Here is a 22,834-nt window from a genome sequence, read left to right as displayed (position 1 = left end):
CATACGTTCAAAGATGATCTCGAGTTTACCCATAAGCATTGTCAACCCTGTAGCATTATTATATATTATATAATTGTACCAATTTGTTTATACATATATTCAAATGTAAGCTACACCTGCATGTTTGCATATCATCATCATTAGCTGTTACTAGTCCACTCGCGTATATGATCTTTCTATGCTAGTTTATAGGCTACACGCAAATGTTTTAGTTCGTCACTCCATCGTCTTCTCTACCATTCCTGCTTCTTTTGTAATATATATATATATATATATATATATATATATATATATATATATATATATATATATATATTATATATATATATATATATATATATATATATATATATATATATATATGTAGGTGCTACTATAGCGTGAGGTCTACCACACTACAGCATGAGATCTACCTCCTGTTAGCACTATAGTGTGAGGTCTACTGATGAGTTATTCGTCCCTCATAGATAAAACACATTTCATACATTTGTTTAAGCAATAAACACTTAATTTAAACATATCTTAGAAATGACTTACATAGATAATTGGATTTCTGATTACATTAAAAAAAAGGAATAAAGGTAAAAATAAACATGTTATTATATATTTCCATACATTTATTCTAGCGATACTCTTCGTACATCAAACATGTTATCATATATTTCCATACATTTATTCTAGCGATACACTCTTCGTACATCAGACATGGTATCATATATTTACATACATTTATTCTAGCGATACACTCTTCGTACATCAAACAGGTTATCATATATTTCCATACATTTATTCTAGCGATACACTCCTCTTCCATCAAACAGGTTAGTCTAGCGATACACACTTCGTACATCTTCTAAGAATGACACAAATAGATCATTGGATTTTTTTCTCATCATCTTCCAGCAAAAATGATCAAGATGAGACTGGAACAGCTGACGACCAGAACCTCGCATTCTCTTCAGAATTATCGTTTTAGCGTCCAACCACGATCGCTCAATTGATATCTCTTTTAGGCCGAGGGAAAAACTGATTTAGGAGCTCCATTTGCTTCCTTTTCAATGAACAGGTCACGTTTTTGATGGATTTGGGCAGTTCACATATTCGATGGTTAGGTGTGGTCCTATGGGACGCTGGTCACGCGGTAGACCTCACCCTCCACCTGGGTAGGCGACATATGGCGGTAGACCTCACGCTATAGTAGCACCTATATATATATATATATATATATATATATATATATATATATATATATATATATATATATATATATATATATATACAGTATACATACATATATATATATATATATATATATATATATATATATATATATATATATATATATATATGTATATGAATATATATACAGTATATATATATATATATATATATATATATATATATATATGTGTGTGTGTGTGTGTGTGTGTGTGTGTGTGTGTGTGTGTGCGCGTGTGTGTGTGTATGTGTGCATAATTTCTCAAATCCATAGATAATCAGCATTATGTGTCTTTTTCGCGTAATTAGCAGTGCTAGTTAATTGCAAGAATTCATGATTCCAGCTTGATCCTGCTAGCGCCTTCAGCTCTACAGTATGTGGACAGCTTTATAAAGTGGTAAATGAATTGGAGCCTTCGGTGACTAGAACAACATTGAAGCCTTCTATAATGCTTCAAATCCATTTAGAGGGCTAAGGAAAACAACCACTTATGTCAGCACACTTGGTGGCACAACCATCCTTAAATAACGGACTGAAATTCAAACAACTTGACTGAGTTATTGTTACGCTGATGAGTAATCTATCGATGCTCTGCCTAACCTATCCCTCATCCAGGACATTGACAAGCTTCCAAAATTGCACGAAGTTCTGAACACAATAAAAGTTATTAAAGAAGGAAAAGTCTGCAGTCGTGACAGCATTCATGATGAAATTGTCAGGCACTAGGACTGCCTTCCCAAAAAGCTGCTGCATTCCGTGATTTTTGGCCAATGGAGGGGAGAGGAAATGCCAAAATCGTGGATAGACTCCATAATAATTCCTATCTATGAAAATAAAGGAGAGGGAAGAAGAGACTGCAATAGCAGCCAAAGTATTTTTTTTTCTATCTGCACTCGATAAAATACTAGCTATACCTATGCTTTTACGTATTACTAGACATACTGTACATCTGAATATGTGCCAACAGAGGCCCAGTGTAAGCTCAAAAAAGAAAGAGGGATCTTCAATATGATTTTTACTCTGAGGCAAATAAAGCAGAAATGTCGGACGTATATGCAAGTTTTTATTGGCCCTACCAATGCCGTTGACGGAGCACCCCTTGAGTTCCCATGGGAGATAATTGCAAAATGTAGTTCCTAACATTTTTTCATAATACTTTACCGCTCTCATTCTAGTATGGAATCAAAAGTCTGCATCGGCTGCTGAGAATCCTCATTTTTTTCCATGTGTATATATATAGGAGTAAAGAATTATGATCTTCAGCCCCCTTTCCTTTTCAATTTGTTCATCTCCCCAATAAATACTTTATTACAGGAGAAACTTCGAGAAGAAGAGGGGGCCAAAATGGAATACCGAATAGGTAGACTGTTCAACATCACATGGTTAGATGCCCAAATAAAAACATCTACACGCTAATTGGTTGACTGGCAGTATGCTGATGACCGTCATTTTGCCCCCACATACTGGAGTCAGTATGACAAATCTTTGACAGTTGCCTTACAGAAAGCAAATTTTCATTTCTTGGCTAATTGCCTACAGTGAATATGTGGATGAGATCATGGTGAGGGTAGGTGAAGATGGTTTGGACATGTTTTCGCACTCCCCAGGAGAGTCACCACACGTTTACCTGGGCTTCACAAGGCACTTGAAGAGTTGGAAGTCCCAGGCCTACATGGCTGAGGACTATGAAGCGTGAAGTAGATGATGAATGGAGAAGTATTGATTTAAAAGCTCAAGATAGAGACGACGGGCAAAATCTAACCGAGGCCCTTTGCTAACGTCAATAGGCGTAGGAAGTGATGATAATGAGGATGATGATGATATATAATCACATAAATGCTAGAGTACTTTAACTGCAAGGCTATTTCTGGGCTACTATCATCTCGTAGAGTTTTTCGTTAATATATTTTCATTGAATATGCCTCTTGGGTAGATAAACTATCGTATAATTGATAAACGTCCAACAGTTCACATTATGGTCATAGACAGTTTCTTGCAAACAGTTAGCATAGGTTGGAATATGGTAACTTGTACACTGCAGTGTTGCTTGGCTTTTTCATTAACGTTTCTTATTCATACATTATGAAGAGGAAGTTTTATCTATAGATTTTTTGTTTGGCAATTATATTCAACAGGTTTTTTTTTATGCTTCGTTTCAGCCCTATTGTTTGAAATCGAAGTTCTTGGCCTCTGTTGTACTCCCATTGTTTTACTTGTAAATATAATTAAAAACAGTAGGAATTATAACCCATAAATATCGAGGTGTTTGAAAATAATAATTGTGGAAAATGTACCGCGATATGAGAAAGAAGAACCCAGCCTCTTACTATTTCACTTTGTTCCTTTCTGGAGAATCCCCCCTCTGTTTTTTTTTTTCTTTTTTTATTTCCTCCAGCTAACCCCCATCTCCATCCCGTTCATACTCACCCATTTCATTTCTGATTCTCTTCTACCAGTTCTTACGTTCATTTTCTCCTTCATTTCACTTCTTTACCCACTTCAGGGTTATGGTGGCCGATGTGGTAACGTCCCTCAGTGGTGAACGTCAGACTGGGGTTCAAGTCCCGCTCAAACTCGTTAGTTCCTTTGTTAACTCGTTAGTTCCTTTGTTCGCTGCAACCTTACCATCCTTGTGAGCTAAGGATGGGGGTTTGGGGAGCCTATAGTTCTATCTGTTGAGTTATCAGCAGTTATTGGCCCTTCTTGGTCCTAGCTTGGATGGAGATGGGGCTTGGGCGTTGATCATATGTATACGTATGGTTAGTCTCTTGGGCATTGTCCTGCTCGATAGTGCAATGTCACTGTCCTTTGCCTCTGCCATTCATGAGCGGCCTATAAATCTTTAAACCTTCATCTCTCATTAATAATTAACTTCTATCATTTTAAAATCTCTTCCCCTCATCAACTTCCGGTTCTATTGTTATCATATAATTAGTGTTCACTCTATATTTCTCTTCATATCGCTTGAATATCGTTTTTGTGTATCAACTGCAATTCTGCTAATTTATTTACTTTTATCATTCCATGAAACACGTTTTATATATTCAATTATTATTATTATTATTATTATTAAGATTTATATATGTGAGGTGGACGTGTTCAGAAGCGCTCCGGACACTTACTGGAATATCTATGGTCATTTACGTGCTTTCCCGTTAAAAATGTGTGTGTATGTGCATGAAGTGCTGCTCTGCCTAGTGAAGTGTTCTTTATCACTTGCAATCCTGTGCTTCTTGTTATAATTGAAAATTTCCCTCTAATCCAATCAGTGCCCGAAATTTCTTCCCACTCAGTGCCATTGGCTGCTTTGGTTCAAACAATGAAAATAAGAATAATATAAAGAGAGGAGTAACGGTTTGCTCTTCGCTCACCCTAACCACAAGGTTGACATAGAAAAAATGACCCCGAGTGTCGATAGTGCCTCTCGTCCCTCCACCCCTCACATACAGAACAATTGTGTTTATTTTATCAATTCTCGCTCTAACAACAGCGATCCGGAGTCCATCACAGATGTCGTGAGAAATCTTTTCTCGGAAGAAGATATCACGATTGCATATGTCTCATGCAAAGACTATATGCCTGACGGCATTCGGAATGATCGAAATGCAAAGAACCTGACTTCTCAGAAGAAAATCTTTCTCATGTCAACATGGCTCAAAACCACAACAAATGTTACCATTTGTGCGGATAACCCATACACCCTTCCTCCTGCCCAGCCAGCTGACCTCAATATAATGACTGTACATAACATTGCAGTAAAAGCATTGGAGTTGTCAACTTCGCTGTCAAATAACTCTGAAGATCTCCGTACAATCCCTGATGCAATCGCTGCAATAAGGCAGCAAATCAGTGATGCAGTAGTGCAGCAAATCAGTGACGCAATCGCTGCAATGAGGCAACAAATCAGTGATGCAATGGGTCACCAAATCAATGGTGCCATCGCTGCAATGAAGCAGCAAATCAGTGATGCAATGGCCCTGCAAATCAATGATGCATTCGCTTAAATGGAGCTAAAAATCAATGAGATAACAAATCAAATTGGAGAGTTGAAGGGAAAATGTAATAAGTTGAATGACCCCACGGATCAACCCCAATTAATACATGAACAACCCTCAACTGACCCCACGCCCACCTCGGGCCCACAAAACACCATCTCTGGCCTGCCGGATACAGGGCCAAGGATCGTTACGAAGCAAACACCAGTCTTGGATACCACCACTTCCCCCTCCCCATCTTTAGACAGAAGAGATTCAAGCGAAGTACCACCCACTCCTACCTCCCCCCCCCCCCCCCCCCCCCCCGTACGATCGACTCATATGCCAGAGCGCTAATTTCAAATGCCCAAGAAGACGACGAGGGATGGCAGACCTCCCGGCGAAAGACAAAGTCCCGACCCGACCGCAACCGCGGTCAGGTCAACCAGCATTCATCCGGGAATATCTCCCCTAACCACCGCCCAAAGAGATGCCACGTCGTTGTCCACAACCTGCATTCCTCAGTGACTGAAGATGCCATCAGGCTATATGTTAGGAAATTAACAGGATCAGACCCCCTCATTCTTCATAGCCTAAAGTGTAAGGTAGAAGGTCGAGTTGCATACAGGGTTTCCTGCTTATTCCATCATCGGGAGGTCCTTGTAGGTAAAAACTTTGGCTCTGAAATACGTGTGTCCTTTTATAATCTTAAGAGAGACCAGCCTCCCCCAGGGACCCTAAACACCCAAATTGATCTACAACAATCAGCCTCACCAAGCAATGCCCCGGCACCTGCCACACCCACACCCCCAAAGGTCGACGAAATTTATGGAGTCATTAAGTATTTTGTCTTGGAACATATATGGGATCAAGCGGAATTTACCTGTTCTTAATGAGTTCTGCAATGATTTTCGTGGCATTATTGCACTGCAAGAAACCTTACATGACCTGGCTATCAGTGATTCGGTACATGTTGATTATAACAGTTTCTCTGTCTCGTCGATGGTTACCCACGACTACATCATTCAAGGTCGTCCGAAAGGAGGTCTCTCATTTCTGTGGCATAGATCTCTGGATAAGTGCGTGAAACCAGTGACGTAACAAACTGACAGACTTCTCGGCTTGCAAGTAACGATCGAAGGTAAAACCATATTAGTTATTAATGCATACTTCCCCTGGGAGTGCCAGTCAAACTTTGATCAGTATTGTATATTGCTAGGAGAAGTTCAAGGTATTATTAATGATACCTCCGCTGACCATATGTGCTTAATAGGTGACTTTAATGCGCACCCATCTAGACTATTTTATAATGAATTACAGCGTCTCTGTCTTCAACAATCTCTTCAAATTAGCGATGTTGCCATCCTGCCTCCTTCCTCCTTTACTTATATACAAAACAGAAATAATATGTCCATCACATCCTGGTTTGATCATTGTATTACCACTGACCGCCTGCATAGCTCTATCACTGAATGTATTATACGATACGACCTATCATCTGCATTCGATCACTTACCCTTACAGATCACATTTCACACACCCTCCCTCCCGGTGGTACCCATCCAAAGGGAGAGGCTGCCTTCCATCTCGTGGGATTTCTCCAACCACAAAAAATCCACCGCATTCAAACGCTTATCTGAAAGTAATCTCCGCTCGATAACTCAACCTGCTGAAGCCCTGCTCTGCAATAATCCTAATTGCCGCAACGAACAGCATAAAACAAAACTAAAGGAATTCTACGTAAATATAATAAATGCCTTACGGAGCTCGGGAAGAGACACGTTTAGACTCTCTAGAGGTAACCATCGAAACATACCTGGTTGGAATGACTTAGTTAAAGACCTCTATGCACAGTCTCGAGAAATGTTCCTTCTTTGGAGGAATGATGGTAGCCAGAGAGAATGTCCCCTTGCTCTACAGATGAGACAAGCGAGAGCCCAGTTCAAACTTGCTCTTTGTCAATGTCGTAGCCATGAAAATCAGCTCCGAGCCGATGCATTGTCCAGAAAATTGACCAACCATGACTTCCCCCATCTCTGGAAAGATATTAATTCACTAAACCCAAAGTCAAACAAATTATCCCAAAGAGTAGGGGATGCAGTTGGCGAAGAATCCATCGCAAGAATGTGGGGGGATCACTTTAGTACCATCCTAAATTGTATAAATGACCAAGATACCCAAAATGAAGTGGATACTCTCATCAGTGTCAATATGAATTTTCAATATAGTGACCGTTTCTCCCCGAGTGACGTGTGCGAGGCTATCAAGAAATTACTTAGTAACAAGACACCCGGCTGCGATGGCTTCCTGCCGAGGCTTTCAAATTCTGCCACCCTATAATTTATATCCTATTTTCTGCACTATTTAATGCCTGTATATTACACCAATATCTCCCCGAAACCCCTCTACTTGTCCACTTGATACCTCTCATAAAAAAAAAACTGAAGGATGCCAGTGACCCAGGAAACTACTGCCCCATCGCCATCACAACAATTTCATCGAAAATATTTGAATCTCTTCTGTTCCGTCGCCTTGCACCATTTCTCCACACCGCAGACAATCAGTTTGGTTTTAAAACTAACCACTCGACTGGCACCTGTATATATATTTTAAAGGAGTTATTGAATTTCTATATATCCTCGGCCTCCCCTGCCTACTTATGTTTTGTAGACGTGGGGAAGGCATTTGTTAGAGTAAACTATCTGAAACTCTTTTTGAAACTACGCAAAAGGGGGACTCCTCTATATCTCATCGGTATATTATACTGTTGGTTCTCAACACAGCAGTTCTGTGTCAAATGGGGCAATGTCCTATCCCAGCAATTCGGTTCATCTAACGGTCTCAGGCAAGGAGGCATCCTCTCACCATATTTATTCAATGTTTACACAGATGATTTGAATATCAGACTGAATTCACTTCCTATTGGTTGTACGGTTAATGGCTTTACCATAAATAACCTTTGCTACGCTGACGATATGGTCCTCATCTCCCCCTCTGCCCAAGGCCTACAACGTCTTATCGACACCTGCAACGCATACGCTAATGAACATGACATAATCTATAATGAATCGAAGACACAGTGCATGTCTGTCCTTCCTAGAGCGCTCCGTTTCGTAGAAGATCCCCATATTTTCCTTCAAAACCATCAGCTAGCATTTGTCAATGATTTTCCTTACCTAGGTCACATCATTACGAAAGATTTAAAGGACACATCTGACATTGAAAACAGGCGACGTAAATTGTGTTGTCTAGGGAACATGGTAACGAGAAGATTTGCCTTCTGCCGCCAAGATATAAAAAAACTCCTATTTCAAACCTACTGCTATAACGTGTACGGGTGCTTGCTATGGGCAAACTATACGCGTGAATCGATGAGACGTATCACAGTCATTCACAATGATATCCTAAGGCGCCTCACCAATACCCCGAGGCACCATTCAGCTTCAGCGATGTTTGTTGAAAATAGATTGGGTAACCTAAAAACCATCATTCGTCGCTCTATAGTAAGTCTCACCTCCCGCCTACGATCTAGTGAAAATCCCCTAATTCAAAATGTGCTTGCAAGTGCAGCGAGAATGAAATCCAAAATGTGGGAAACCTGGAATACGGAAGTGTCAGTACAATGAATTGTATTCATTAATATTTGATAGTGTGGCTATGCCAAATCTTCATCACTAAATAACTTTGGTATGATTCCCAGTAATGTTATGATAACGTGTTTTATTATGTTACATCTTTGTTGTCTGGATGTCCTGTATTTCCTTCACACCACCTACTCAGTGACTAGATTTTTTTCTTCCTCCCCAGTGTTCTTTCATTATTCAAGCAATTTCTGTTCCAACATATTTATCATTGTCATCTCCATTTTTTTTTTCTCCCTCTCTTTTTGTTTGCTGATATGTATGTTATCATCATTGTTAAGCGTTAATTCTATTGTGATTTTGTTACCCAGACCTTAGAACTCTGTGGTCAACCTGCTAATTGATGTTTATAATATATCACTGATATTATTGCATATCTCATATTTTCTTTTTTACCGATGTCAAAAGTGTAAGATCACTGTACCCTTATTGTAACTCTGTATATGGCTTTTGCTGAAATAAAGATTATTATTATTATTATTATTATTATTATTATTATTATTATTATTATTATTATTATTATTATTATTATTATTATTATTATTATTATAAGGGGTGGGGCTTTGCAATTACACGAGGCCATGGTAGAGCATTATCGTCTAAGACGATGCCGTAGATTTAAGTTTAATGTTGGCAATATTCATTGGTGGAGGTCTGGAATGCTCTGGTTATTATTATTATTATTATTGTTATTATTATTATTATTATTATTATTATTATTATTATTATTATTATTATTATTATTATTATTATATCCTTCAACAAAGGTTGGGCATATTTATACTATGATTCGGTTATGTTTTCGAGTTATGAGTAATATTGTTGCATTTTTAATTATGATCTTTTACTGAAATATAGATTACAGTATCGTCACTAGAAGAGCAAATCCACATCAATATTTTTGTAAAATGCAAAGAAAGATTTTATGATTGAAAGGTCTTTTTGCATTTTTAATCTTTTTCAGAAGTAAATTATTATTATTATTATTATTATTATTATTATTATTATTACTAGTATTATTATTATTATTATTATTATACCCAGTGTTATTTCATTATTCAAGCAATTTCTGTTCCAACATATTTATCATTGTCATCTCCATATTTTTTCTCCCTCTCTTTTTGTTTGCTGATATGTATGTTATCATCATTATTAAGCGTTAATTCTATTGTGATTTTGTTACCCAGACCTTAGAACTCTGTGGTCAACCTGCTAATTGATGTTTATAATATATCACTGATATTATTGCATATCTCATATTTTCTTTTTTACCGATGTCAAAAGTGTAAGATCACTTACCCTTATTGTAACTCTGTATATGGCTTTTGCTGAAATAAAGATTACTATTATTATTATTGTTATTATTATTATTATTATTATTATTATTATTATTATTATTATTATTATTATGGTGGCTTTCCATATATTTTTTTTAATGATAATAATAATAATTGATAATGATAATAATAATAATAAGAATAATAATAATAATAATATAATTGATAATAAATAATAATAATAATAATAATAATAATTATTATTATTATTATTATTATTATTATTATTATTATTATTATTATTATTAAAAAAATATATGGAAAGCCACCACCATAATAATAATAATAATAATAATAATAATAATAATAATAATAATAATAAATCATGGCTATATAACTACGAAACAATAAAATTTTCATTCCAATCCAGAAAGATGTTTAATCTTGCGAATAAAGCGCGCGTACCCCATTGCATAATTTCTGCAAAATCGGTAGCGCAAATATCTTTAAGCCTACAACCCACCCACCCCTTCCCCTCCAACCCAATCACAACCACCCCGGTATGCCCTCCTCCTCGGAGTCCTCTACCAATCCCAAATTCCTGAGCTGTTCTTCCTCCCAGGATCGAAGGAGGCCTTCCTTCGCGTGGTCATTTTTCACTTCCCCAACGAGGCGTTGACAGCCCTCATTTGTAAATGACCCTTAATGGATGTAAACGCTTTACGCTTTATCGCCTTTCCTTTGTTCGGGCACAATAGTGGGCGTGCTCCGCACCGCAGGGCGCCGCCCTTCAGACGATTCTGGCCCTTACGGACGGTCGTTTCGGTCGAATTTTGTTTCTCACAGCGAGCCATTATTAGCCTTACGGACCGTCTCGAAGGATGCGAATGGCTCGCTCTCAAGATGTGAGGTCCAGGTCAACTCCGAAATTTATGGCGGTCCTAAAGTGGGTATGGGTATGGGAGTCCTTCCGGGGCATCCTTGGGCATTCCTTACTACCGCCGAAATTGGGTTTTGTTAATATCTAAATTATATCGTTAAGATCTTGCGAATATCTATTTGCGATAATCACTTGCAATGTGCATTATATTAAAATTATTAATCGCCTAATAATAATAATAATAATAATAATAATAATAATAATAATAATAATAATAATAATAATAATAATAATAATAATCTTTATTCCAGCAAAAGCAATATACAGTTACAATAGGGGTACAGTGATCTCACACTTTTGACATCAGTTAAAAAAAGGTAAGATATGCAATAATACCAGTGATACAGTACATACGGCAATTAGCAGGTTGACCACAGAGTTCTAAGGTCTGGGTAATAAAATCACAATAATATTAACGCTTAATAATGATGATAACATGCATATCAGCAAATAAAAAGAGAGAAAAGAAAAGAATGGAGTTGACAATGATAATTATGTTGGAACAAAAATCGCTTTGAAAATGATAGTACTCTGGAAAAAAAAATCTAGTCACAGAGCAGGTGGTGTGAGGGAAATAAAGGACTTCCAGACAGCAAAGATATATCATAATAAAACACGTTATCATAACATTACTGGATATTATACCTAGAATTATTTAGGAGATGAAGATTTTGCATAGCCACACCCACAAAGATTAGTAGATACAATTCATTGCACTGACGTTTCCCTACTCCAGGTTTCCCACATTTTGGATTTTATTCTAGCTGCACTTGCAAGCACATTTTGAATTAGGGGATTTTCACTAGATCGTAGGAGGGAGGTGACACTTACTATACAGCGTCGAATCATGGTTTTTATGTTATCCAGTCTATTTTCAACAAACATTAGTGAGGCGTCTTAGGTTATCATTGTGAATGACTGGACTGTGATACGTCTCATCGATTGACGCGTATAGTTTGCCTCTAGCAAGCACCCGTACACGTAACAGCAGTAGGTTTGAAACAGGAGTTTTTTGGTATCTTGGCGGCAGAAGGCAAATCTTCTCGTTACCATGTTCCCTAGACAACACAATTTACGTCGCCTGTTTTCAATGTCAGATGTGTCCTTTAAATCTTTCGTAATGATGTGACCTAGGTAAGGAAAATCATTAACAAATGCTAGTTGATGGTTTTGGAGGAAAATATGTGGGTCTACTACGAATCGGAGCACTCTAGGAAGGACATGTACATGCACTGTGTCTTCGATTCGTTATAGATTATGTCATGTTCATTAGCGTATGCGTTGCAGGTGTCGATAAAACGTCATAGGCCTTGGGCAGAGGGGGAAATGAGGACCATATCGTCAGCGTAGCAAAGGTTATTTATGGTGAAGCCATTAACCGCACAACCAATGGAAAGTGAATGCAGTCTGATATTCAAATCATCTGTGTAAACATTAAATAAATATGGTGAAAGGATGCCTCCTTGCCTGAGACCGTTATATGAACCGAATGGCTGGGATAGGACATTGGCCCATTTGAAAAGAACAAGATGATTCTGCTGCTGTATTTTGAAGAAACGACAGCCCTATGTCTTTTTCCTCGACCCAAGCTGATGATACAATTTATTGAACTTGGGAGCGATAGCAAGGGATCGAACTCTATCTCAAATAATCGTCAGTCGAGTACGACAATCAGCTACTGCTCCTAATGAACAATTTCTGTCTCTTGAGGATGGTATTATTATTATTATTATTATTATTATTATTATTATTATTATTATTATTATTATTATTATTATTATTACTTGCTAAGTTACAACCCTAGTTGGAAAAATATGATGCTATAAACCCAGGGGCCCCAACAGGGAAAATAGCGTAGTGAGGAAAGAAAACAAGGAATAATAAAATATTTTAAGAACAGTAACAATATTAGAATAAATATTTCCTATGTAAACTATAAAAACTTTAATAAAACAAGAGAAAGAGAAATTAGAAGGAATAGTGTGCCCGAGTGTACCTTCAAGCAAGAGAACTCTAACCCAGGACAGTGGAAGATCTTGGTACAGAGGCTATGGTACTATCCAAGACCAGAGAACATTGGTTTGATTTTGGAGTGTCCTTCTCCTAGAAGAGCTGCTTACCATAATTAGAGTCTCGGTGTGTTCTATTTGACCCGAACAAGAGCTGAACTCAGGAATCATGATCACACAATGGAGATCTCGGGCCGTATCATTATCATATTTCGTATCAGCAGAGTACATAACATCTTAGTATTCTCCAACATATTTATCATTGTCATCGCCATTTTTTTTTTTTTTTTTTTGTATGCTGATATGTATGTTATCATCATTGTTAAGCGTTAATTCTATTATGATTTTATTACCCAGACATTAGAACTCTATGGTCAACCTGCTAATGGATGTTTATAATATATCACTGATATTATTGCATATCTCATCTTTTTTTTTACCGATGTCAAAAGTGTAAGATCACTGTACTCTTATTGTAACTCTGTATATGGCTTTTGCTGAAATAAAGATTATTATTATTATTATTATTATTATTATTATTATTATTATTATTATTATTATTATTATATAATATCTATGGTTTTCATGAATATTGGGACTAAACAACAGCTATCTTTTCTCAGAAACGCTGAAATCTCCAATTACAAAGATAACAACAATGATATATTTGCTTTAGGTCGGGACTATTTACAATTATTGATACGGTAGCAATCCAACAGTTACACGCATAAAATTACTAAGAAGAACATAAAAATTTATCATGAGAAATCGTATGCATTATATAATATATAGTGAACGATAGTTATAGCCGAGGTTATTGTAAAACATCCGTATTAAGTTAAAAATCAAGTAGCTAGAGAAAAAAAATGTTAGAGACTTGATTTATCTACTTACAAAAGACATTTTCCATCACCATAGAATAGTCTCGGGTAGAGCCATAGCCTTTGTACCATGGTCTTCCACTGTCTTGGGGAAGCGTTCTTTTGCTTGAGGGTACTCTCGGGCGCATTATCTTATTTCTCTTCCTCTTGTTTCTTTGAATTTTTATTTTATTTTATATATTAAATATCTATCTTAATGTTGTTACTGTTTTATAAATATTTCATTTAAGTTTTTCATTACTTCTGTAGTTTGTTTATTTCCTTTCCTCACTGGGCTATTTCCCTTATTGGAGCCTTTGGGCTTATAGCATCTCACTTTTACAACTAAGGTGGTAGCTTAGCGAGTAATAATAATAATAATAATAATAATAATAATAATAATAATAATAATAATAATAATAATAAACTCTTATCTTGAAATTTATCGCCAAACAAAACGTAACCGGCGGCTATCGCACTACGTTCTCGTTGCTATGGCAACGATGTAAACAACTTTACCTTCAAAACATTCAAGATGGCTAAAAACGCAACTTACAAGGGTTATTCAAAGCAAGCAGAGAAGATCGCTAAGAACACACATTGTAAGTGTTTTTTTCAGCGTTCAATGAATACATCATAACATTCGTATCTAGTTTTATAATATCGATGATACAATTAATTTTGATAAGCAAGAACGTGAAAATATTTAAGCACTGGATAAACTGCCGTTTTGGGCAGATCCTCACAATCTGCAATGATTATCAAAAATTATTTTAAGATAAAGACGGTAATTTTTTGTGTGATGATTACAATAAACCGAAGAAAGAACACCGTGTAGTCTGTGAGAGTTGTACAGATGTAAATTAAATGTCGACATAAGGCTCTCGGCATAATAATATTTTGCATAGTCAAACCATGAAATACAGAAGGTTGAATCCTTTTTTCAAAGATAAATGCACTAGAAATATAAAGAAACAATGAACTGGGTAACAGTACATTGCAGATATTGAATTGCACATCTGTAAAGTTATTGTCAATATAATTTTTCCTATTTTATTTCATTTTCTACTGACTTCATATCCTTTGCCAGTAGAATTTAGTTTACCCATAAGTCGTTTAAATTCAGCTCCAGCCTTTCGCTATGAGACAAATTCTATTCACATAAAGTTGAGATATAAATAAGAGCATATATCTTGTAAAGATAAAAGGTAACCTCTCTCTCTCTCTCTCTCTCTCTCTCTCTCTCTCTCTCTCTCTCTCTCTCTCTCTCTCTCTCTCTCTCTCTCTCTCTCTCTCTCTCTCTACCTTAAAGCTTTCACAATAAATATGAAAGATGTCGGAAATATTATTAGTAGCAATGCTTAAACGGTACATATCCATGTATATATTCAACTTCAGAATGAGATCTATCTTGATTTTCCTCTCCAAATTTATTTATAATGTCTTGATAGATTTCGATGTCTCTTCTAAATATTATTATTATTATTATTATTATTATTATTATTATTATTATTATTATTATTATTATTATTATTATCATTATTATTATTTTTATTATTATTATCATTATTATTATTATCTTTATTATCATTGTTATTTATTTTTATTATTGTTATTATTATTATTATTATTATTATTATTATTATTATTATTATTATTATTATTTTTATCATTATTATTATTATTATTATTATTATTATTATTATTATTTTTATCATTATTATTATCATTATTATTGTCCTTATTTTTATTATTATAATAATTATTATTATTATCATTGTAATTATTATTATTATTATTATTATTATTATTATTATTATTATTATTATTATTATTATTATTATTATTATTATTAGTATTATCATTATTATTATCATCATTATTATTAATATTATTATTTTTTCAGTTACGTGCGAAGAAGTAGATGCTCTTCTTGCACTTCATGACTCGACCGGAAATTCCCCGAGAATGGACGGAAATCGGTGAGTTTGATGCCTATATTAATATACTTTACTCCAGCTCACGATTACATGAAATGCAAAATAAATATTCTGTGAAATGCATACTGAATACAATCAAGTCAGCACAATGCTTTAGCAGTATGAAAACAAAACAGTATCAAATGTTACCCCAATAATAATAATAATAGTAATAATAATAATAATAATAATAATGATGATGATGATGATGATGACAACAACAACAACAACAACAACAACAACAACGCAAATAATAATAATAATAATAATAATAATAACAACAACAACGCAAATAATAATAATAATAATAATAATAATAATAATAATAATAATAATAATAATAATAATATTGTACATTATTGCAACTTATGGCTACATACAATTACTTAATGCAAATATAATGGAAATGATAAAAATAAGTGAAATTAGAATAACAATTAGAAAAAAGGTGCTATTAGAGTATCAATTATTATAATATTGATATTTATGCTACAGATACCATTATCAAATGAAAGATAGTCAAAAGATTCAAGGCCAGTTAGAAAGTGTTTCATTGCGAACCACAAGACACGCAAATTTTCATATAAGTACTTAGCCATTATTTAACATCTTTGGAGGTTTAGAGCTTAGAGTCTACTTCATATATTTATAAACGAGATTCTTTCTCTGTATGGAATAACTAGTAATGTCCAATATATAATAAAGAAGCAAGTGCTTGGATATATATATATATATATATATATATATATATATATATATATTGATATGTATATATATATATATATATACTGTATATATATATATATATATATATATATATATATATATATATATATATATATATATATATATATATCTTCCCGGACATGCTGAGGGGCATTGCTAGACGTATAACTACTTGGTCTCTCCCCGTCCCTTTGGTAGAGGGGAGGCAGTAGTCATTCCCTGGTGAGAGGTGGTATCCCGGGAGGTACACTCAGCAACCACAAGACCACAACTGCCATGTTGTAGTTAGGAAAGGGGGAGGGGGTGGAAAGTGTTAAGTTTGTGCGCGTGTGTGCTTATCAGTTTAGATATTTAGAAGTCATTTGACAGGTCGCGTACTAGTGACATTATATTTATTGTATTTAAGAAACGATAATAGCAGTTTTAAAGGGAAAATTGCCTTACATTATAAAACTTGTCAAACGCTTTTAAAGAATCTTATACAGAGGTGTAGCAATGGATCACATTAAGACCTGAAAACCAAAGGGATTGAATCCTGCAATGCTTATAATATTGATTTGTAATCGTGTAAATTATATCAGTTGGTTTTCGTAAGATTTAATCTCGTGTTGCGTTGCACTATGAGTGCAAATCGTGACTCAGATCGGTGAAATCTTGCAAGACTTTTGTGTTGTGCATTATAAATGGAAAGCTGTTGCCGTAAAAATCGTAGATCTTTGTGAGTGTAAAGATTGTTAATGAGCAACAATGGTATGTTCCAGAATATATATTTTTTTCCTGTCAAGCTCAGCGACATTTCCAAACGTATGACTACTCGGTCTCTCCACGTCCTTCGGGTAGTTCGAAAGGGAGTAGTCATACCCTAGTGAGAGGGGGTAATACGAGAGGTACTCTCGGAAATAACTTTCACAAATTGCCGAAACTGCCGTGCTGTAGTCATGAAAAGCACAGGGGGTAGGAAGGGTTGAATCTGTGTCTGTGTGTTCTAATCTATGTAAATATTTAGCCGTCCTTTTTGACGGGTCGCATACGATAGTATAGAATATTTCCTGATCCCTAATCGTTAAATCTAGATATATCATGTGCGAATAGTCAGTCGTATAAGAAATGAAATGCAGATAATAATTTTCTTTTTCCATGCATTAAGCATTAGATAATTAACTTTGAAATAGAAAAATTTAAATAAAAAGAAAGAAAAATAAACAGAAAGACCTAATCTTTTTTCCTGGCCTTTCATTCTTCTTCTTCTTCTTCAGTTTCCGCGACATAATGCACGGAATCTTCGGCATGACCGACGAAGTACTGATGGAGTGCATGTATCAAGTCTTCGACATGGACCAAGACGGGGCTGTCGGCCCTGAGGAATTCGTCGTTGGAATGTCCGTCTTCCTGAGGGGGACGCTGGAGGAGAAGATTGACTGTAAGTGGGAAAAAAAAGGAAATCCTTGTTCTTTTTATGTCATCCTTAAAAAAGATAAGAAGTATTATCACTAAGTTAATGCCAAGAAGTTCTACCATTATTCTGAATTTGTGTCATTCTCTGAAATAATTAAAAGATTTTAGTCCCTCTTCTCTTACTTTCTTGTAAATGCTCCATGCTCGAAATAATAATAGTCTGATAGCGGATAATTCGGGTTGAATTAAGAGTATCAGTTAATTTTCATCATATTACTAAGATCAGTTATGTATTAAAAACAAACCAATGTAATAAAAACTAGTCTTGAGAATGCGCTTAGATCAAAATTTTACGAATACCTGTTTAATGTGGCTTAGTTTTGACCTATGGATATTAGTTAATAAAAAAAATTCAGTGTCATTATCGTTCAGTTCTCAAATGATACAAGATAAATGAAGGTATAACATGTCTATGAACATAAATATTCATAGCATTCATATTTTTGGTGATATCCTTGACTGCAAAGTACTTAGATGGCTGTGTTGTAATTCAATCAGCCAATATGGTTAAAAGGGCATAGGGTTATCAATTTCATCCCAAAAATAAATACTTCGGATCGTGAAGGTGCCACCTTTGGAAGAGCTACCCCAATAAGGTGAAAGGTTCGTGCATAAGAGACTCTTTAGCTATGGTAAGCAGCTCTTCTAGGAGAAGGACACGCCAAAATCAAACCATTGTTCTCTAGTCTTGGATAGTGCTTTAGCCTCTGTACCATGGTCTTCCACTGTCTTGGGTTAGAGTTCTCTTGCTTGAGGGTACTCTCGGGCACACTGTTCTATCTAGTTTCTCTTCCTCTTGTTTTGTTAAAGTTTTTATAGTTTATATAGGAAATATTTATTTCAATGTTGTTACTATTCTTAAGATATTCTATTTTCCTTGTTTCCTTTCCTAACTGGGCTATTTTCCCTGTTGGGGCCCCTGGGCTTATAGCATCCTGCTTTTCCAACTCGGGTTGTAACTTAGCATTTAATAATAATAATGATAATAATAATAATAATAATAATAATAATAATAATAATAATAATACAATGCACGTGGATATCTGAGTGTGCATTGGAACGAGGTTTCGAGCTTAATACCATTAACCACCCAGGCTATGTGTGTAAAGGAAGTCAAGAATGTAGATTTCTTCCATCTGATTTTATTGTAGACTGCTTCAGCGTGTATGACCACAACGGCGATGGCTACGTGTCTCGTGACGAAATGTTCCACCAGCTGAAGACTGCCGTTGTCAACCTTCCACCTGGAGAAGAACTAGATGAAGTGGTTAAGGACATGGTCGGTGAGTGTGTCGGGAGGAAAAGTTATCGTGCTTGAACGGTGTTTAACGACAAAAGGTTTACGATGAATGAAACTTCATCAGTTAAGTGGTAGATAAAGGTTATGCAGTGAAATAAGTTTAGTAATATCTCCCTGTTTACGTTCTCTGAAACAATATAATTAATGGGTTAAATGTTATTATGGTATCAAAATCTTTTAAATGCATGGAAGATGTGCACGCTTGTTGAATTTCTGAAGTAAGACTTGACAAATAATCTCGCATAACTAACCAGCCATGTGCTTATGCTTGCCTTCACCAAAATCATCCAGGCAATTTCTTTCTGATGTATGGTTTCATTTAAAGTTTCAATTCCATCAGAAAGGTAAAGTAATGAAAGGATGATATTGTTAGTATCAGTATGAAACACAAATTAATTAGCAATTGAAGTAGATATTATGCAAATGGGAAAATTATGAAGTTCTTGGGAATTCAGTTATAGAATTTTCAAGGGTTTGAGAAGCAAAATTATATCAAAGTCCAAAGTCCCATTAAAGCTCGATAGTTTCTTGTAGTGTCTGCAACTTCACCAACCTTGTGAGCAAAGGATCGGGTGTTTGGAGGAACCTATATGTTTACCTGCCAAGTCATCAGCAGCCAAGCCATTGTCTGGCCTTCTCTAGTTCTAGCTTGGGTGGAGAGGGGGCTTGGAAACTGATCATATGTATATATGGTCAGTCATTAGAGAATTGTCCAGTTAGTTGGGTTATTGTCACTGTCCCTTTCTTCTGCCATTCATGAGTGGCCTTTAAATCAGTAAACAACATGATTTTCTTATCAAATCATTATTTCCTTCTCACAGAGATGGTGTGCAGAAAACTGGACATAGATCACGATGGTCGTGTCAGCTTCTCAGACTACGCAACGGCTGTGGCTGCAGAACCTTTGCTTCTAGAAGTGTTTGGGACAGTACTACCTGAAAACCAGGTTAGAATATCAATTGGACAATATCAGGTTATTTTTTTTTCTTCTTTTTTAGCCAATAATGTCTACATATCAACCATAGTTCTAAAAGAAGCAACGTGTGTTTTAGACACAAGTTTTAATTCGTATCTGTTATATGTTATATGTTTTTTGGGCGCCCCTTATGAACAACCGACTGTTTTAGCACAACAATCGTTCATAATACAAGTCATATCATACACGGGTTTTTTTTTCTGAATTTTTAGAATAAAGCCCTTCCAAATTTTAAGCAATACATATCAACCCAGTCCCACATGTAGTTATTTCCTTTCTCCATGATGTAAATATCTTGAAATCAAACAAATATTTTACGAAGCATCTTTGAGTGTTTAGTTTTTACTCTATTTTCAGGAGAGGGAAGCCTTTTTGAGCACCTTCCTGGAGAAGTATGGACTTCGATCACAAATGTAGAAGCTGTTTAATTCGCCAGAATTCCTCTCGATTCCTTCAAATATTTAGATCAACCAGTAGTTTTGCACAGGTTAGATAGCTATTCCCTTCAAGTTATCATGCGAGAGATATCTTTGGATAAGCAACGTTTCCAAGTTCCAAAATTACAGCGAATAATGTTTCCAGAGATAATTACCAAATTGTGATGAATAATCTACTATAGAAGCATATACAATTCAGGTATCTCCTATTGAAAGCAGTCTCAACTTACTTTTGATTCGGCATAAAGAAAAGCCTGAAACGTGTGATATTCTTGAAATTTAATGATTTCGGTGATCGTGTATAAGCAATGTTTCCAAGTTCCAAAATTACAGCGAATAATGTTTCCAGAGATAATTACCAAATCGTGATGAATAATCTACTATAGAAGCATATACAATTCAGGTATCTCCTATTGAAAGCAGTCTCAACTTACTCTTGATTCGGCATAAAAAAACTGAAACTTGTGATATTCTTGAAATTTAATGATTTCAGTGATCATGTTTGATTCAGCTCTGCTTGCTCTTTGTAAACAAAGAAGTCAAGTAAAAGAAAGACCGAATTATCCTATTGTAGTATTAATCAGTTACAAGATTGCCAGGAAAACATGACAAGGATTTACTTTTCAAAGAATTTTATTAGAAAATAAAATTCTACAGCATGATTCAGTACATGTTTATATTCTTTTTCCTGCCATTCATGAAAAATGAAGTCACTCTACACCCAACAAATAATTGGAACAGAATTTTTTTTAGGGGTAATCCAGGAAAAGAGGAAAATATCGAATGTGTTGCCATGATGATCAAGAATATGTCTTACGTGCAAAACACTTCGATTCATCTGTAACGACAAATACAAGGTCCGTATTTTTTAATGTTTCAAATTTAATTAGTATCATCTGTAGCTGTCAAATTCATCCCCTATCAGAGCAACTTCGCACAATTTTCCGATTAAAAATTATAAAATAAGATAAAACCACAGGCACCTCTCTATAATCATTGGTGGATCATTCATTCATTATAGTATACTCACTTTTAGAAAGTCACTGAATATTTCTTCACCCTGCAATGGTTAAATTGAACACTAACGAAGGCTTCATATATAATTTTGATTAAGTATAGCCAAAATCTTAAGAAAATATTATTCAGACATGGAGATATAATATTTTCGTACTTAAGTACAGTTAGAATCAAAAGAACACACACACTCGGGGGAAATCTTTCGTCAGATGTCTCTAGTGTTCCCATGACTAAACAGGCAAGGTGTTGCTCTTCTTACTACTACTATGAAATGGGCGGAGCCCTCTCTTACCTTCACGAATCAAAGAGAGCAAAGGGGTGTTTTTGCCAGTGAAAGCATTAAAATTTTACAAATCGAGTTGCCATATTTCATTCTGTTTTATCATTTGACGTTTCGAATATCCACTGCAAATACTGAATACACGCGCGCGCGCACACACACACACACACACACGCACACACACACACATTAAATTATTGGAGTATCGCAGCTAAATAGTTCCTTCCGTTAACAGCTGCATTAGATTATTTCGACATTATTGTTCAAGTCACCGATGAAAGAAAAAGTACTCTCAGATATGGTTCGATGTAAAATAATAAAAAAAAAAAACACCATACATGAGTTATACCGGCCTAAATGGCATTCAGAGAGAGAGAGAGAGAGAGAGAGAGAGAGAGAGAGAGAGAGAGAGAGAGAGAGAGAGAGAGAGAGAGAGAGAGAGAGAGAGAGAGAGGTTCGGCCTAAATACATCGTTTTTAATATATTTATAGTACGTTAGTCAAAATTCGCCCGTAACTTTGAGTTAGATTGGTGACAAACAAATAGACAGAGGTGAAAACATGACCTCCTTGGCAGAGGTACTACTACTACTACTACTACTACTACTACTACTACTACTACTACTACTACTAATAATAATAATAATAATAATAATAATAATAATAATAATAATAATAATAATTGGACCAAAACGTAAATTTTGAGAGAGTTCTGTCGAGATGAGTATTGCCCCGCGCACTAAGC

General features: G+C 35.4%; 1 protein-coding gene across 1 annotated transcript; it reads left to right on the top strand.

The window, feature by feature from the left end:
* Window positions 1–14,424: 14,424 nt before the first annotated feature.
* LOC137653129 (calaxin-like) lies at window positions 14,425–21,397 on the top strand. The gene is made up of 6 exons (XM_068386519.1): window positions 14,425–14,522; window positions 15,827–15,902; window positions 17,882–18,045; window positions 19,232–19,363; window positions 20,202–20,326; window positions 20,714–21,397. Exons 1-6 carry the CDS (start codon window positions 14,456–14,458, stop codon window positions 20,771–20,773), a joined length of 624 nt encoding a protein of 207 aa, XP_068242620.1. The 5' UTR covers window positions 14,425–14,455; the 3' UTR covers window positions 20,774–21,397.
* Window positions 21,398–22,834: the final 1,437 nt, after the last annotated feature.

Source organism: Palaemon carinicauda, chromosome 14, assembly GCF_036898095.1.
Source record: "Palaemon carinicauda isolate YSFRI2023 chromosome 14, ASM3689809v2, whole genome shotgun sequence".
Classification (NCBI taxonomy): domain Eukaryota; kingdom Metazoa; phylum Arthropoda; class Malacostraca; order Decapoda; family Palaemonidae; genus Palaemon; species Palaemon carinicauda.
Note: the sequence above shows the minus strand (reverse complement) of the source record. Positions and strands in the feature narration are given on the sequence as shown.

What these genes read in the sequence shown, in the direction of transcription:
- LOC137653129 (XM_068386519.1), top strand. Translation starts at nt 14,456, where the DNA reads ATGGCTAAAAACGCAACTTACAAGGGTTATTCAAAGCAAGCAGAGAAG. An exon ending in GATCGCTAAGAACACACATT is followed by an intron (nt 14,523 to 15,826) that starts GTAAGTGTTTTT and finishes TTATTTTTTCAG; the next exon opens with TTACGTGCGAAGAAGTAGAT. An exon ending in GCTGGAGGAGAAGATTGACT is followed by an intron (nt 18,046 to 19,231) that starts GTAAGTGGGAAA and finishes ATTTTATTGTAG; the next exon opens with ACTGCTTCAGCGTGTATGAC.